Source organism: Synchiropus splendidus, chromosome 7, assembly GCF_027744825.2.
Source record: "Synchiropus splendidus isolate RoL2022-P1 chromosome 7, RoL_Sspl_1.0, whole genome shotgun sequence".
Classification (NCBI taxonomy): domain Eukaryota; kingdom Metazoa; phylum Chordata; class Actinopteri; order Syngnathiformes; family Callionymidae; genus Synchiropus; species Synchiropus splendidus.
Window position 1 is genome coordinate 8732621 of NC_071340.1, and position 19263 is coordinate 8751883.

Sequence of the window (19263 nt, forward strand, 5' to 3'; positions counted from 1 at the left end):
TTCAAGAGGAGCATGTATATTTAGAGAAGTGAAGCGCTTCGACAGAGGTGACACTGTGTTCCGGAACACAGCTGTCATTCGAAAAAGCTTTTAAAACCAACACACTAAACAGTATTAAACACGTTACGCTAGTTTAAAAAAAAGAGACATAAACAAGGCAAGCCTTTCACTTTGCATGTTGGTGCATTAAGCTTTGAATTGTATCCAGTGTTTCCCTTCCCACTTCACTTCCTGATGCCATTGGCAGTGTTTCACTGACAGTCCAACGCCTAATAAAACAAAATAATTGATGTCACATCATGTTTAGTGGTTGATGACATTAGCTGAGTTGAAAGTGTCACGTTTTTTCTTCAATCTTAGATTGTTGAGAAAAAAGTTGCTTATCAATTCCGTGCATTAAAGTTCATTTTAAAGTCCAAATCTGCAACCTGTCGCTCCACAGCAACATGAGTATTTATTTTTGAGCAATACGAATTAACCGGTTGAAATTTGAATTAAAGTTGGTTATTTCATTATAGCAATAATATTGTGTTGCGAGCGTTGTGGGCTGCCATGTTGACAATTGTCATTGACAACTGTTGCTGTGGTTTGCTGTGTGGGGTAGAGCGATATAAGACATCCACCCATATTGATTCCTTTTTTTGGCCTAAAGATCGTAACATTAAAGTTCCAAAATGTAGTGTACAAGGGGAAGATGTTTTTTGTCCAGGGGGTGTGCCATCAGCCCACAACTCCCCTCAACTCTAGTCGTGGTCTATACACAAGCATCTTCCTGTGATCTGGAACTTGGTTAAACTCATGGACACAAAAGGGACTCTTTGCAAAGTGACATCACAAGAGAGCTGGTGATCACCAGCATCACACACCATAACCCCAACCTTTCTTTGTGACGTTCAAGAAACGCTGTGTGAGGGGAAACACTTGCTGATCATCAATATCTTGTCTTTCAACATTTCCCATCAGGGCTTGCCACAGCGAGTCAGCCTCCTCCACCCCAGCCTGTCTTGTCACTCCGATTCTCTTCTGCTCCGCCTTCATGATGTCCATGAACCTCATTGACTGTCTCCCTCATTCTCATGAGGAGTTAGAATATGTTGCATAACTCATACACAAAACATGTACAGTCACTTTCTATTACAGTTCTTGGGCGTTTAGTATTTCAGAACATGTAATCGCGAGGCAACACGCTATAATTCAACTAGAATGTTAACAAATAACAAAAAAGAGGGGTGCAGTTAGCATAGCTGTGGAAAAAGCGGATTTGCAAGTCAAGCTTCATCAGTTCTTTCATTCCATTCGGACCCAAATGGATGTCAAGGCTTCAGTGTCCAACGTGTTCTGTTGCCAGTGAAAGATCTTTCTGTGACGCAGGAAGGCTGGACGTGTTTTGTTGATCAATTGCCAGACTGAAAACATCTTGAGAATAGAAGCAACATTCGAGTAGAACAGACTTGTTATAGGAAGGGTTTATGTTCTGATGTAATTCTGTTGCCTGTACCATCTTACACATGGTGCATCCTGAACATGTTGCGGCCTGAAACAAGGCTCATCCCCTGCCCCCCTGCGCACCATATTTAATTCCCTCATTTATGTCGACATGATCCCATTTCCGAAATCTACTGTACAAAATGTTCATGGAATATTGTTGCAAGTCCAACATGGGCCCGTGAGTGGACTATTAAGGAGCTAAGAGCAGGGCAGAGTGGACTTGTACGATTTCCCAGAAAGCTCAACTGTTTAATATTCACTTCCTTTAGCCTTATATTAAAAAAACATGATACAAGTATTAGCATAATAAGCACTTATGCTTGGATACGTGTCCTTTAGTTTTGAAGTGCCTCTGCTTGAGCCTGCAGTGGATTGACAGAGCAGAACTTGTTGCATCATCAAACCACGATGTAGATGCTTTTAAATATGCGTCTCACTTTTCCTCAATGTTCTAGAGCTAAAAATCATCATCTTAGAAAGTGTCTGCTGCAAAATTCTGCCGCAGAATATACGCTTATTAGGAATTGTATATTGCAAATACATATTTGAATAAATTTCTTATATGTTTGGAGACGCAGTGAGGGAGACCCAGTGGTTTGGACTCATGGCGAAGAGAGACTATGTATTATAAATATTATTTGTGAATAATGTTAGCGATACAGTAGAGGAAGAGAAAGACAACCAATGAGGTGTAGTCAAGAAGGTGTGACTAGGAGGTGTGATTAAGGTGGTTAAGGTGGAGGACGGTGACCTGCTGTGGCAATACCTTATGGGAGACACCAAAGGAAAAAGACCCAAAGTCAGATTTTATTAGGAACTGTTGATATAATTCACACCATTTGATGCTGAGCCAAACTGTTTGATCGACGGCTGTCAATTAATTCAGAAGAACATTTCTTGGCTTTGTCAGCAAATTTTGCGTGATGCCGGTCCTAACATATGGAACTTTTGAATCAGTTTAAACAGCAATTCAGCAGGTCTGCATCATCCTAAAATGAGTCACCTTCACTGTTTGCTCTTCAATGCAGTGGTACATATTGGATGGCAAGTCAATTGAATCGCTTTGATGCTCTTAAATCTTAGGTATCGGCTGACCCGAATTGCGGTGGACAATGAGGCCGGTCCACACAAGAACCACACCGTGGTCTTCCTGGGATCAGAGAAGGGAATAATCCTGAAGTTCCTCGCCAAGATGAACAAAGGCTTCCTCAATGATAGCCTGTTTCTGGAGGAGCTCAACGTCTACAACCCCGACAAGTAGGTTTCTCTACTCTTTTATTGCTATCGCTACTTTTATTTATTGCTTACTATTACTGAAGACTAACTGTATCACGTGTATATATATATATATATATATATATATATATATATAGAGAGAGAGAGAGAGAGAGAGAGAGAGAGATAGATATATATAGATGAAGGAAACCTGTGTCCCAGAGCCAACCCAGCCACCCCATTGGTTCCCCTGACCCAAGTTATTTAGTCAAGCGGGCCAACCAGATGGATACTCTATCATTTCAAAGAGTTTTATCAGGTTACACTCTGCCTGACCGCAGCTGTTAAATTAAAGACATCAGCCCTAAGGCTCTGGGAAACATTGCGCTGCGGTTCCTGACCACACCACTGGCCGGCTTCTCCAGAATTGTGGCTGATTAAAGGAAACACACGCTTGCACACACACTCGCTCTCATTGAGGCCTGTGTTTGTCTTCAGTGCCAACCGTTGCTCTCTCTCTCTAATACATTACACCGCTTTTGATACGCGCTCGTATGTGTGTCTGTGTATTGCACAGTGGCCAAGAGAGTCAAGCGATATTGTGTATCTAGGAGTAAAAGAGAATGAAGAAAAAAACAGCCACAGTGTTACAGCGCCAAAGCAAATATTTAGCTGCGAGCTAATGGATGAAGGGAAAAAAAACGCAAACAGAGGCGGAAGAAAGAACAGAGGTGCTGACCGCAGAGATGGAATGGAAGCAAGCGGAGCGGAGAAAAAGCTAATGTGTTGGACAGTTAAGAGGAAGACGGCTTAGAACTTGACGGCAGGGCTTTCGAGGTTATCCAACTGGCTGTGGCCATGTGGCAGGCCTTATGAAGGGGATGAAGTTCAGACCCTCTATCGCTCACTCTTTGTCTGATTCTGGCCACCTGGTTCGACCAGACTACAGTAAGAGACTCTGCCCACATTGTCCTGTCTTTGGCTGCCGCTCATTTCCAGTTGCTGTACATTTCCCACTGTGGACGGACTGTAAGCCATAATTGGGGACGTTAATGCAACAGCAAAGGGGAGGTTTTAATCCTGGGCGCGGGATGCTAAGATGCCGAGCGGAAAGGATGAAGAGAAGGGATAGAGGGATGTTTGACACGCCCAGGGGGATTAAAGTGGGCTGCCACGAGGTGGGGCAGACAAAGACGAGCAGGGATGGAGTCACAGGGGAACGGCGCTTGGGGGAAGAGAGGGCATCGGTGGGTCTTTATGTTAAGTGCTGTGCTATTACTGATGTTCACTTGGTCCATCTGTCTGCTATCGCTGCTGTATCTGTGTGAACCTCTTTATCTCGGCTGATCTTCCAGCTAGTCACTGACCCGGCGTCCTTGACTGAAGTGGTGTTTGTGTTGTTCTAGACTGCCAGTTTTTTTGCTCTCAATGCTCTTGTATGGTCAGGAACAGCCTTTAATAGGTGGTCTTCTACAGTTTCAACACACTCCACTTTAGCTTTGCAACAAGGTGACAGCCTAGAATTATAGATCACAAACCCTAGTGTAGAAAATTAAAGGGGCGTCCTGGTCAAGAGGTGCATCGGACTGTAGTGGTCTTTCATTTACATACTGTTTAATTTGTTCCATACAGACACAGTCACATTCAGCATCAGATTTAGTTGAGCAAACTTTTAGGAATCTTCATTTGGTGCACTGTTATCTAATTGAGAATTATCAAATATCATAATAAAGCTATATTACAATGGACTCTATGTGGAGTTTATCATGAAAAATGAGGTACCAATGTGCTCCTGACAGCAGTATTTATTCAGCTGCATTTGTACCCTGCTGGTAGATCATTTATTGACCTCTTACTCCACTGCATAGGTTTCCTATTTGGCTGAAGTTGCATTAAAGGTCTCTGAAACTTTTGGGTCAGCATTGTACTGCTGATGGTTCAACACATGTTCTATTTGTGTCTCAACTTTTCTTGTTCCAAATACTACCATTAAAAGGCTGTCATTGTTCTGACTGCATCCACCGTATGCATGATTTTAGTTGTACCATTTTAGTTGTATCAGTTAACAAAACAAAGTGCCAGTGAGTGTAGTGTCCTGTTGTTGATGACTTTTTTTATCTTGGTGTTTTTGCATCATATCTCAAAGGTCTTACAAAACCTTCTCACTTATTTCTACCCTCAGGTGCAGTATAGATGGTGTGGATGACAAGCGCATCGTCGGCATGCAAATCGACAGCAAGAGTCACGCTCTGTGGGTCGCTTTCACCTCCTGTGTGGTTAAAGTGCCACTGTCTCGCTGTGAACGTCACGGAAGATGCAAGAAGTACTGCCTTGGTTTCTCTTGAGAGTCAGACATGTGATTGTGTGCAATATGTTGCACAAGTGTAATGAAATGCTGTGTGTGTGGGTGTGTGTGTGCTCTAGGTCCTGTATTGCCTCCCGGGACCCTTACTGTGGTTGGGTGTCAGACGGAGCCTGCAGACAAGTGGTGGGCAACATCAAGTAAGTCACCTGTAAACTAGAAGGTATTTTTTGGTTATCAGGACGGAGGTGTATTCCAAAAAATGAGCCTCAAATTCCAAAAAGTCAAATGAAGGGTACTGACCACGGCTTCTGTGCTTCGTTCCAAAACATCATTTGCAGAATTTGTGCTGGCAAGCAGCTGGCGCTTTGTTAGTTAACGTTTTGTTTTCCAAACCTGGCCATTTTGGTGCCGAGGACTGTTGTAAACACACAACACACAATTACATGTCCTGTGTGAAATCTGCTTTGTTAAACACGCTGGCGATGCCTAAACCACTGTGCTTCTATTTCTAATTCTGAAACCAAAAACATCTTAGTTTCCCTGACTTTTTTAAATGTGTTATTTTCAATGAATCCAGCCCATCTACCCTCACCAACTCTTTCCCTCAGTCACACGAACATCTTGTGATTTCGCTGATATTTGACATTCTACAGGAAGAAATCCAGTCCTCTGTGGACGTCACACTCATTTCAATGCGTTATTCTATTTTATGTCGACCTCAGCCCGAGAGAATCAGCTGGCGAGTCAGCTGATTCATCTCCTCTGATTTGGATTATCTGATATTTAAACCGCACGCTGCTCATCTCTCTTTAGCTTATTAACACCACCGCCACGTCAACTCAAAAATTCTCTTTTGAATCAAAGTTTTCTTTTCAGTGGAAGTTGAATACTCAGCTTACATTTGAACTCATGCTGAACTCTGGCATTTGGTGTCGGTGGTGACAATTTGCTTGGCACGTGACTGTTACCACTGTGGCACTAACCATCTTAATTTTTAATGGTGCTTTTCTAAATCAATCGCTTTATAGATTTCATTCATGGAAGTACATTTGTTGTATCAGCAAAACTCACTAAGCTGCGACTACATAGGCACTTTTTCCGCAATGTGAATGAATGTATTGTGATTGTGTTCTTTCCGATATGCAAGCGTTTAATCTATACTGAACTACACTTATATGTGCAGTATCGTAAAACCGAGTGTAAATAGCTGGAAGGATAGAAAAATGAAGTTTGCTACACCACTTCCTCTATTCATTTGTAAACAAACCATTCACTGTTACCTAGCAACAAAGCCGAACCAGCAAGAAATATGACATTATTCCAGTTGTTTCATTCTGTATATCCGTTTCACATACTTTGAAATTAATAGTCCAGTGCTGGTTGCGTAGCTTTTGCAGTTTTCCACTGCAGAGATGGACGGTGCTGGAGGTTTCCAGTTCATGAATGAATTTAATGGTCGTGTGGAGAAGACATTTGAGTGACACAAACGTTTAGGTCCAGTTGTTGGAGTGAGATGTGTGGACATAGACAGAAAAGCAGTAAGTGTTTACCCTCTCGAAAACTGGAAACAGGATTCCAGATGGAAAAGCAAACACTGGAGGGTGATACAGCACCATGAAGACAGGTAGATAGCTCAGTCATACCTAACATCGGAATGAAAACATAAGCAGTCACACACCAAGTGTTAAACCATTTTAATTGTGATGTTTTGGATATATGTCGTCGATTCATTGTAAGTGAAAGGGCCCCCTTCAGCAGGTGGCTTACCATCTTCTTTCAGTCAACACCTCCAACTCTCAGTAGCTTTAAAGAAATAGGAAGGAAAAGGCCAACAGGTTCAACAATGAAACTGCAGTACGAAATGAAAGTCTGTGGTTCGTTTTGTCATAATACACCGTTTTACGTTCCCAAAATTGAGCTGTGACTTTTAAGTTAAATGGCCTGTAGTGGACGTTTGGACGGTTGAATGGAAGAAAAGTGTTGTTTTCCCCGAGCTTGGGATGGAGCGCGCGGGATGGGTAACACTTGGTGATCATGGCAACTGTAATTTGTGGCTGTAGCTGTGTCACGGGGCAAGATTATGCTTTCTGAACAAACAGCATATGGAGACGTGTGGTGGGAAAACACATTAAACAGATGAAGTCATAATAAAGCTCTCCAGTGCTCTAGTGGCTATTTGATGTTGAATGGATTTGATCCTGCTGGTGCAGAGTGATTGCTCTGGCTTGCAATACATCAACACAACTAGCCATACACACACACACACACACGTAAAAACACACACAACCAATCCTATTATTATTTTAACAAGCCAAGATGAGGGGACAGCTCCGATTCTGTTTCCACTGTGGAGCAGGAGCGAATGAATTTGCTGTGTATCGAAGGGAAAGAGTGAAGGTTGTTAGCCAGAGTCAAATCTGTGGGTTTGAGGTCGGCTGGTGAAAGCATTTGCAGAAGTTGCTCCCAAGGAAAAATGTTATTGATATTTTTATTAGTACTCATTATCCGACAAGACTGGACCTTCCTTATGAACTCAGAGCCAGCCTCTTCTGCAGCCGTACGGCTATTTTTATCCATTTTCTGTCTTTCTTTTGACTCTTTCTCTCACACGCCTTCCCTTCTTTCTCCTTCCATCTGGTCTTGGTGCTTGTGTGCCAGCTTTCCCATGCAGAGTTATGCCTCTTATGCCCACTGCCTATAAACAGCTTGGACTCTGGTCTCTTGCAATATGGTCTCCCTACGTTCAGTCAGTGCTTATGAGCCTCTGTTTTTATTTTGTGTACAAGTTACAAGCCTGTTTGATTTATACTTGTTAATCATAAAAGGCACTCATTTCTTCTGTGGTTTCATACTCACATAAACAGTGTTATTACCCCCTGAATGAGTTGTAAGTGCATGTTTGCTGCTTGTAAATCAAAGCCATGAGTCCTCTGAAGGCCAGACGTTGAGCTCACTGGTTCACGCTGTACGTACTGTGTGTTAAATCCCCTGATGCCCACAGACTTCTGATATGACTAATGAATCATATTAAGCCTGACCTGCATTTCAGACCCTCGGAGCAACCACCCATCGCTCAAAATAATCACATGTGATGCAAGATTACATAAAATGTGATCTGTCATGGACAGAAGCAAGTTTGATCAGTCTTAAATCTTCAGTCTGAGGTCACAGCAGGATCTTAAACCCTGCGCTGAACTGCACGCGGTGCCATAATGTAAATACATGAAGGTTTGTGATTCATCCATGGGATTTAAAGAGTTTATCCGTACAGCTCTTCCACACGTGTCAGACATTTGGAGTGTGATTCATTTGCTTAAATTCATCTTCACACCAGCAGGACAGGTCTTGACACCGTTATGCAAAGATCGGTTAATATTGTGCCACTCCAGTCAAACATGTCATGTCGTCGTGAACAAACCAAAGCTAAAAATGGTAACAAGTTAGTGCATTGTGGATTATAACATTTATAAGACATCATGGAGCATTATTAAGACTTTATAGGATTTGTATGAATGTTCATCATCGTATTTGGTAACTCATGAAAAGGTTTATAAAGCATTTTAAGTAGCGGACCTAACTTGATCTAGTTAAAGACTCTAGGACCCTAAACCAGACCCTAACCCTGATCCTAACCACACAGCCAAATGTTATTACAAATGGCATTATTTTTCCTAAATTGTGCATTATATTATACTTCAGAAACTTTGTCTAAAGTTGTCGTTCATGATTGTAAACATTCCTACTATTCTACTCTTCCTACTATGCATGATATACATCATAGAGAGGCATTAATATAAAGGGCTATTGCAAAAACAATGTATTAACTACTCAAGCAAACTGCTAGAAGAAAACTGGGATGAAGATTTCCTCTCAAAAGAAATCCAGGAGCAGGAGGAAGGAACGGTCCTGATGAGACTGACAATTTTGAAATATGCGCCAATTGGTCGGACGAAGAAGGAGAAGTTGTAAAGGTAGAAATAAGGACCTTGAAAGTAGAGAAGAAGTTGCCATGATCACCAGTCATCCAAAGTAATGGACAGAGATTGGGGAAGTAAAGAGGAGATTGCAGACAGGGTGGAAGGGGAGCAGTAGGGACAAGTGAATGGATGGATTTGTGATAGAAGCTTTCCAGGACACCAGTGAGAGCTGTCAAGAAACTCAGTTAGAAGTGGTAGAGTGAAGATGCTCATGTTTTGAGACAAAGTTTGGTAGGCTAGATGTTGCGACACATGGAGAGAATTTTGGAGTTAGAAATACCAGGTAAAAGCAGAAGGGGAGAAAAACAACGACCCATGTGGAACTGTAAATGAGGGCATGAAGAGGTTAGGTTTGCCCAAGAAGGAGGCACTAGACAAGGTGGAGGAGGCCGATTTGCTGTGGCACCCCCTGTTGAGAAATGCTGAGAGACGACGAAGAAGGGCGACTAAATGTGGTCAGAATTCTGCACTGATGTTGTACCTCCTTCCACACTGTGCTTCACGCATTTAACAGCCAATGAGACAGAACATGGATTGCTGATCCAAGTACAACCACAGCAGCCTTAAACACTGACTCTGATTTTTTTTTCTTCTTTTAAACTGGGCTAAGTTTAAATCTGCAAAGCAAATCTGATAAGCTGATTACGCTGAGATATGAAAACACCTTTGTCATCATTGCAGTCAGGCTGGTGATCAAGAGCAGCATAAGCACATCATAATCCCTTAAACAATTGAATATAAGCTTCACGTGAATAACAAGCACGTTTGACCAACCCTTCTACATGTGTGCAGGAGACTTGTTTTGGGAAAAATTAGTCTTCATGCTGTAATTACATCCAGCGGTGGGTGAAGTAGGTGAGAGGCAAGTGGACGGGCAGCAGCGAGAAGGAGGAGTTAATGGTGACTGTGAGAAGCTGCTATGCGTGACTGTGATCCTGCTTGACAGTTGGTCCGCTCTGTTTCACCGATCACGCCACAGACTGCTTGGTGGTCTTTCAGGAAGAAAACAGGTCTCAGTGCAAGTTGTGAGCTATTACATCTCTTAAATTCTCTCGCCCTCATTCGTAGACTTCTCATGGACCATATGCCGGCCCGCAGGCTTGGTTGCCCCTCACTGCTCCGGACTAGTCCCACGTAATTGGGTCCGCGGCCTCACAACTTAACTTAACCTCGATGATTTCGTAGCAACAGAAGCAAGACCATCGTGATGAACAGAGACAATATGTTTCAGGCCTGCTCACAATGTGCTGCTTTTAGACTCCAGCATCCTTCTTAAGTTCACACCTGCGGCGCTCCTGAAATGGGCTCTTTGATTTGGTTCCAGCAAAAGAATTCCTTCATCCTACTCATTGAGAAAGCATAGGATGTGATGCTTGTGAGGATGTTTTTGTAGCTTCTTTCCTATTGCTTTGCAACAGTGAGGTGAGCCTTCATGGCCTGGAATGTTTTCAGCTGCTGACCATGATGTCTCTGTTCCCCCGCAGATCAGCCTTTGAGCAGGACGTGGAGCATGGCAACACAGATGGCCTGGGAGACTGCCAAAGTAAGCAGGCTCTCTTCTATCCCATCTTTCCTTCACTCTTCTAAACCCCCCTACTATTCCTCTCTTCTCCGTCTCCCACTTCGCTTTCCTTCTCCGCTCTTGTCACCTTTCTCTTCCCCATCTGTTCCATCCTCACAATCCTCCTCTTTCAGCCATTTCCATCCATCTGCGCTTTTCAGCACTCATCCTCTTCTGTCCTCTTGCCCCCTCTGTTTCTCTGGTGCATCAGCTACATACCATTGTGGTTAAAGAGGACGGCATTTCCTGTTGCAAATTGTTACGTTCTGTCAACTGTTCAGAGCTGTGATGAAAGAATTACTCTCCCGTGAAAACACTTCAAATGGTTTATCTCTCTTCTGGGATACTTTGACAGTGAGCGTTCTACTTCGAAAGGCTGTTACGTCGATAAAGTCAGTGTAATTTCAAGTTCAAAACAAGAAAAAAAAAAAGATTAAATCATAAATTTCATATATTTAGTTTTCTCTCATCATCTCAAATCATCTGAACATATTTAGCATTTTTATTACAAAGGAAGTTGCTCATTTACTCCGATCAAGTCCATGATGTCTCCAAAAGCAACTTCCCCTATAACATGAACTAAATCCATCCAAACTTGACAATAAGTAGAAAAGAGATGAAGAGCGTAAAGATACCACTCAGCTGACTTGACTACAAATGTAGAACACCAATAGGGCGCGTATAAGTGGGCAGACTAGTCAACCTTTTCTAATCCGTCTGTATTTCACTGAGCTCTCAACCCGCCATTTCTATCCTTAGCTACATTTACGAGGGCTAGCAGCGCAACTGTGTTCTCTGAAGCTGTGCCTTTACACCTCGATGATTCCCTGAAACCCCAGCACATCCAGCACAAATCAGTCACCGCTCCACAGCGAGCCACAAGGATCGCACCAAGACGTGTTTCATGTAACGGAAATACCACGGAATTTGTGAATTCTGGAGACGCTTACGACCGTTGTTTTTTTCTGTTTTGCCCTTTGGCTGCAGATATTCTGGTAACTCTTTAGCATCAGAACGACTTGAAACCGCAGCCTTCGTCTTTATTTCAGCTGTTGACTCAAGGAAAATGGAGACTGCATGTTTTTCCCATCAATACGGTCAAACAGTCGATGGGGTAGTCTGGCTTGATCGCTGGGCTCCCATTTGCTACCGAAGTCGCATAGCTCACCGCTAATTAGAAGTTAGCAATACACTGCTCCGACGGTCGATTTCACATTACTTTAAAAGTCGGCGTGTTTGATTAGGCTCAAGGAGCAGGCTTCTTTATGGCCCGCTGTAACACATTCTTCCTTCTTCTTCTTCTTCTTCTTCCAGATTCCTTTGTGGCTCTGAACGGTGAGTACCCCACATTCACTCCTCCAGCAATCCAATAAAAGACACGAGAGCAGCATTTCATCTGCCTCGCTCTTTAACTGGGCCACACCTCCGCGTCTCGTCCATCCATCACTTCCTCTCAGGGAAATGAAAACTCCTCCCACTTCTTTAAAGGCCGCGTTATTAATGACTCGAGGGTTTAAGTGAATTTAATCCGCTCTTTTTTGGATAGACGTTCTTTCCCTGTATTGAAGCCATGAAAGATTGATGCCTGATTCGTTGGAGTTAATATCACTTCTCATGAGAAAGAATGGGAAATCAGGGTGGAAGGAAAATGGCTGCGTCTTGCGGATCGCAGTCCCTCTGAACTGTAAGAGTTAGAGTGATCCACCTTGAGCTTGGCAAGTGCAAGTGAATGTGAAGTTTAAACACGAGTGCGATGATGTAGCCTTTTTGGGATTCAGCTATCAAATCCATGCAAGGCATTTTTGCGTTGTTTGTTCTTAGAAAAACACTTTTTATGCCACAGGACCGAATCCAGATAGACTAAAGGAAATGCCTTTCAATGGTCTGTGGATGTGCGTGCGTGTGAGTGGTAGTCTGTTGTCTACATGTGCAGTCTCCCGCCATTATCCTGACTAGCTGGGATAGGCTCCAGCGCCCATGATTTCCTCTAAGATTTCTGCAACATTTTCATCAAAGCTTTTATATAAATCGCACCACACAATGTCACAATCACGCTCCCGGGTTTCCTGATTGACACCCCTTTTCCCGATAATGATGATAAACAGATGAGAGTAGCCTGAAGCAAAGTCACTCTCATCCACGGCACCCACACCTGCGTCTTATTTTTATCGGATGGGATGAAGAATGCGCTTGATTCTCTCTGTGTCTCCCACACATCCGCACGTAAACACTCACATATATTCCAGCTGCCAGATCAAAACATACTGAATGACGAGAATAGATATTTTGATCTTGTTCCAGAAAGCCCAGCACAATCTCGCTCCCACCTCCCCATGTGGCTGCACCCCTGCTGCGATTCTCCATGGTTTTGGAGATCCGGGGTCATGGAGAAAGCATCTGTGTTGGTGTGCACGGTTTACGCTGTTCGACGCACTTGTCAATGCGCGGCTGTGTGTTTACACACACACACACACACACAAGTAAAGTCTTGGCCACATCCCTTCCGTCCGCCTGCCAGTGTTAGATATGGATTTAAGATAAATAAATGCCCCCTCTCGTTCACTTAAGATGACACGTTATCGCCTCCTTTTTAATCCGCGTGAAGGAAAGGATATGGCTCTATTGGCACTTAAGTTTTTAACCCCCACCATCCCTGAAAGTCAGAAGAGCTCGGAGGCTCCCAGCTCTTTTTCTATGTGTGTCATCTGCCTGAATTGCACTTCCCCTGGCGGTGGGGGAATGAATTATAAAATAGGCCTGTCACACTAATCTCTCAGCCTAGGGCCACTAGTTAAATAAATCATTTTAATGATTGCCATGCCACACAGAGAAGGAGAGCCAGGCGGCTCTGGGTGGTGTTGTGTGTCTGTGTCGACCAGCAGATTCAGCGCGAAAATGCCTCTGATGCATAGACACATATTGAAAAGCGCCTCTGCATCGCCACTGTCTAAATAGCATAGATAATTGGGGTAAAGCCACATAAAGGATGTTGGTATAAGCGGAGGACGCCATTTTTTTAAGTTGACAATATTGGTTAAAAAAATGCAGAGCTTATGCAAAATGATGTAGGACGAGCATTGAACGTAGGAAGCTAAGTAAATAATAAGCTGCCTTTGAATCGCAACACTGCAGAGGGGCTGGAAAAACGTCAACGCTCCACTGTTTTTCCCGCCTCATTGGCTTGTTTTCCGACCTGATTGGGTTTTGATGGACTCTGCGGTGCTAGTCAGAAGTTTGATTCGACATTCAAAGGTCCCTGACTTCAATTAGCTCTGTGCTGCTGTTCTCATCTGATTAAACAGACTTTTATTTAATCGTTCAATTCACAAAATGTGTACTTTAAAACTTCTTACAAATGATTGTGTATAGCACTTTTTCACCTCGTGGGTCCCAGAATTCTGGTAAAAATGACACCAGAAAAGTCATTGCTTCATTTTGTTGGCTTTATTTTGTCAGTTCACTTGGAAGACAAACAATGTTATATCTCACTTCTATTAAAGAAGTTGTTTTGCAAGGCCGAAGATCGTGTATTGTGAAGTAGATTGTACGTCATTAACAGGGTTGCACCAATATTTTAAAAGTTCAAACAGGCTGATACAGATTTTTGCTTTTCCTTTTTCCCCCCACAACTAATTCACACACAAGTCACAGTTTTTTTTAACTTATTATACAAACCTCTTCCATTCAATAACACTGAACAACACTGTATAGAAAACCTTGCAACTATTAAAGCAAAATAAATCACAAATTAACAATAATAATTAATATAAAATAAATAACTTTTGTTCCCATTTCAATGAACAATGAACAGATTGAACCTAAAAATGTAAACCTCACTCATCACTTGTTAAATACTGGAATGCTGCCTTATGTATAACCTGACAGACATATGCGGTATCTGGAGTCCAGGTGCGCTGTTAGCTGCTGAAAGCTCCGGTCTTTGACAGCAGAACACAGCTGCTTGTCCAAAAAAATTTACTCCTTTAGCTCCGTTAGCCACTTGGTAGCGCTCAAATTTGGTGCAGTGATTTTCCGCAGAGAGTCTTGTTTTACCACGGGGGCTGACTCAGTGGATGCACATGTTGCAAACTACAATTCAGTTGTCATTTTCCTTGATGGAGAAGTATTGCCGAATGACCGCCATCGTGTCTTCAGGCAGCTCTGCAGCATCACAACAAGCCGTGTGATGTTCTTTTCTTTGTGTTGTCAATTTGACATCTTCATGTAAAATTTTAAAGGGTAATAACGCTGTTCAATATAAATCTTCTTTACAAAATAATTTTAAAAAAACAGCGTATATTTGTCATTTGATCTGCCGGTCGTGATGATGTCATAAATGCCGATATGGCAAGAACATATACGTTAAACTCTAGGCCAGATCTTACTGAATATGAAGTCACTGAAGACAGCTATATAAAGAACCATCTCCCGTTCTGTCAAACATCCATATCATATCCTTACATGACAAATTGCTTTCGACTATGTTTCTGGCGGTCACATCTAGACCCTCTTCTGCAACTGGCAGTAACATGTTGTCAGCATCTGTGCACCACGAGCTGACACAGTGAAGCTAGTTTCACCCAAACAAACTGCAGTTTCATCCCATCGTAATCCACCCCACGTGCCCGTCATCCCTCCATTACTATTAGATCAAGATCAGCTGCAAAACGAAAATAAACCGTGGAATTTAACGCATTAACTTTGATGGGAATCTTAGACTGTGGTCAATAAATTGAGTTCTGTCATTGGAATGCAGCTACTGTCTATGTGTAAAAAGTTAGAGGAGAAAGTTCCAGGCAGACTGGAAGGGAACTTGTTGAAAGGCGAGTTGATCCCCTGTCCTTCATATCAAAGGGGGGCACCCCCATGGTGATGGTGCGGGGATTCTCTTGTACGCGTCTCTCCTCTGACAGACCCAGAGGAGCTTTGACACGACAGCCAGAGCAGAGACTGACAGAATGAGGAAGACGAAGGGAACAGACATGTGTAGAGAGCAACTTGGATTTGTTAATGACCTGCGCAGACTTGTAAGGGAGACGAGCGTGGACGTTTAAGTCTGTCTTTCTCTGTGTGTGCATGATGCTCCCTGTTCCCTCGTAGTCAAGGCGGCTTCTCTCTGTCCTGGGCGATATTTTAACCTGTGTTGTGTCTGACAGGCCATCACCATCATCATCACCACACGCTCTCACTGCCCACCTCAGCTCTTCCTGAGGTTGAGGGCCCCCTGGGTCGGGGCCGCATGGTGGAGCAAAAGGACACGCCTATGATCTCAGACAAAGGGGAGGACCCTTTCATGGCCGTGCCCTCTCAGACTCTGCCTGAAGCCAATGGTAAGCCTTGGAACGCAACAGTCAATCGGGTCCATTGTCACCTGTGGCAAGGGAGAAGGGAGGGAGGGGGAGGTTCATGTAATTGAGATTTACTGCTGCCTGGCTGCCTCCAGCTGACGAGGTGAGGAGATAGAAGATCACTTTCCCTCTAGGGGACAAATTGGCTCATACTGTGCACATAAACCCCCCGCCGAATAGGACGCACGCACACCCCAACATATACATGGACACACACACACACACACTCGCTGGCTCTCATTAAAATGCAGACACAATATTGGGATGAATCTATCATCCCTGGCCTTTAATGTCCCACAAGAGATGTAATATCCAGACCATTACACCCTGAAAAGCAGGATGGCGACGTATTTATTCCCTGCAAAAGATGGCCCCGGTGCAAGCTCTGTCATGCTCTGCAACACGGTGACATGACATTGAACGACCCTTTTCTTCCTGTGTTAACAACCTGCCGAACGCTGTACCGCCTCAAGGACGGCTAGCTGGAGAAATGAGAGCCAGCTAGGAGAGAAGGAGGGAAGCGGGCGGATAGGAAAAGAAAGGTCGCCTCTCTGATCCAGTTTGTCCCTCAATAAAACGCATCATGCGCTAACATATGCTGAAAAATAACATGCAACATGATCCTGCTGGGTAAATCATACATGCTATTTCCAGGTCTGTACGGCCTCAAAGTGATATTGATCAGGACGTATGCGGCCTTTTATATGGAGAGGGTGTGCGGGGGAGGAGAGGTACAGCAGACGCTCAGACAAAGGTGATGCTATTATCAAGGGGGAAAAAAAGAAGCGGTACATTGGACGTCAGCAGGAGGCAGCAGGGCGGCAGCAGATCGAAGCACAATGGTGGCAGACACCTCAGACAGCATGCGTACGGCCGACACCCCGAAATGCCGGCACTGTTGCATTTACCTGAGCAATGTTGATGATTTGGGAGTCGTGACATGAAGACTGCTCAGATCAATGCAACCAAGCTTCACATATCAGTTCAATGCTTCCAGCTGTTTCTTGTATTACCACTGTTGTTGTTTGGCACCTTCGCAGCTGTTTCGGTATTTATCATTTATCTGTCATGCCATGGTGTATTGATGTCAGTGTCGGTGAAAACAAGAGGAGATAGAAGGAGATTCATTGTAGCAATGTCATCGAATTTGATGCTCAAAAAAAAAAAGATAAAGTGATGAATTTATTCAAAATACAAAAGATTTTAGAAGCAACTTAATGTTTAGCTGACTAACTGCTTTGGTCAGAGCCAGACCCATGATTTATTGGCTGTTCAACGGTAAAAAAAAAGTCAAATATAATCTACAGTTAATATAAACATAATCTACAGCTACATTGGCTACTCAGCTACATTGGCTATTCAGCTCATAAACAATGTTGTTTTTATAAATGTATTTTATTTGAATAAGAAAAAGAATGTAAAGAAGTTTTTATTGAAACTTTCCTATCGACAAATTGAGACAAATATTTAAACACTGGTGCGAAAAAATGGAGAGGTTGTATATTCTACACACATTTATTCAGATTTAAAGTAAAAATCTATATAAAGTAATACATTCATGTGAATTATAAACCATTTACTTATGTCACCCACTTGCATATTACATACTGTAATCTATGTTTCATTTTGAAGTGATGCATTGACCACAATGCCTGGATATAGAGCTAACTTCTCAACATGTTAGACGTCGTTTCTCTCGCCACACAATGACCTGAATATACCATTGTACATCTGAATTACAGTGCTTGTTTATCTTTCTGAAACTTGTTTGATTTCTTGATGTCCTTGTGTTTGTTCCTGTGATCTTCTTGGCTGCATGGCTTCGATTGAGTTCCTTTATTTTGGCTGTTTATATACTTGACTTTAAATCCCCCTTCTTTGGCTGCTTTGATGGTATTAAGCACAATTCTTCGCCTCCGTACAGCTTTAAAGCTTCTTCAGCATGTCCGATTCAGCACTGCAGTCGACACTTTTCTTTGCTCCACCCATCCTGCCTCCTTTTCCTTCCTGTCGCCTTTTACTTTCGTTGGCTTCAGGTGTCAACTGTACTGTGAGAACTCTGCGAAATGTTTCATCCAGAGAGAGGTTTTATTAAAACTTGTGAATAATGTTTGGAGAAGCGCCACGCATTAGCTGATGCCCCGACACATTAAGAGGCCAGTTGGTGACTTTAAATTTTTCATTTTCGGTGGAGACATTTAGAGTATTACGTCCCGATGAGTCACTGGCTCAGAAGTAATTACAAATACAGCTGAGTGATGAGAATCCACACTCTTCATCATATATAACGTCTGTGTATCACTTGTTTATTCATTCAAGTGAAACAGATTTATTTAGAGCAGAATCTGCTGCCATTAATCAGTGAATAAACATGGTTTTAGATTAATATTCCTTAATAAATGAGAACTTTGTGTTGCTTGTTATTAATAACCAACACATGTCAAACTATTTTTTATCAGACTATAAAAATACATAAAATATTTGGGAAATAACAAGTTTAAGATGAGCATGTGTGAGTATCTATAGAGTGCATGTGGTCAGATATTTTTATTTATTCTCAGGTTGTATGGACATTAAGAGTGAAGAGATTAATCTCGATTTATGGAAAAATAAAAATATCACATTATTATTGCATTATACAATGTGATGTCATCACAAAACATCCGTGATGAAGGAGTCTGTGTGAGATAGTATTGATTGATGGATAATAAAAGTTAACTTCCAGCAAAAATGTTGAGCACTTTACACAGTTAACTCATGACTGGAGCACCCTGATGTTGAAGTTCATAGATACAGATTCAACTTAAATTTTATCATCCATTCATCGTCTACTAATTCTAAACATCGAATTAGTTAGATCACTGTTTTTACTCGAGACCCGCCCCTAAAACAAACAAATAATACCCTATATTTTCATTTGACTCAGTGAGGGAGAGTTGGAGTTTCACCGTACAGTTGCGTGTGTTGGTCTGTACTTCTTCATCGCCTTTCCTCATCTTCCTCACCGGCTCATCACCATCACCCTGCCACCTCCATCATCTGCTGCCATTGTGACCAGTCTCCCTCCCACAGGACCTGTCATGTGACTGGGATGGCATGTTCCAAGGCTTTACCTTTACCTCGCGCAAATGTATTCCTGAATCAGTAAATGTGGTCCCACTCCCTCCCCCTCTCCTGTCTCCTTTATTTCCACACCTCCTTCTTTATTCCATCTCCTTTCCTCCTACTGGTGTCATAGCTCTGCCTCTCTCCAAATGAGCTCCTCATTCCCCCTCCCTCCCTCCCGTCTACCTTCCGCCCCTCTCTAACATCCACCTCCCCCCAGCTCGACCTGTAGCCACTGCTGAGATGCTCCAATTTATGGCTTCA

The 19263-nt window shown here is 42.8% G+C and overlaps 1 protein-coding gene across 5 annotated transcripts in view; it reads left to right on the forward strand.

Annotated features, from left to right (window-relative positions):
• Positions 1-19263, forward strand: part of sema6a (sema domain, transmembrane domain (TM), and cytoplasmic domain, (semaphorin) 6A) — a 126230-nt gene that overhangs the window by 94141 nt on the left and 12826 nt on the right. For 4 of the 5 annotated variants that reach the window (XM_053871013.1, XM_053871014.1, XM_053871017.1 and 1 more), the window contains 6 exons: positions 2572-2745; positions 4886-5026; positions 5128-5205; positions 10470-10528; positions 11861-11881; positions 15703-15876. In XM_053871013.1, the coding sequence (XP_053726988.1) occupies positions 2572-2745; positions 4886-5026; positions 5128-5205; positions 10470-10528; positions 11861-11881; positions 15703-15876 (647 nt within the window). The remainder of the gene's footprint in view (positions 1-2571; positions 2746-4885; positions 5027-5127; positions 5206-10469; positions 10529-11860; positions 11882-15702; positions 15877-19263) is intronic. The other variant, XM_053871016.1, reaches the window with a different exon arrangement.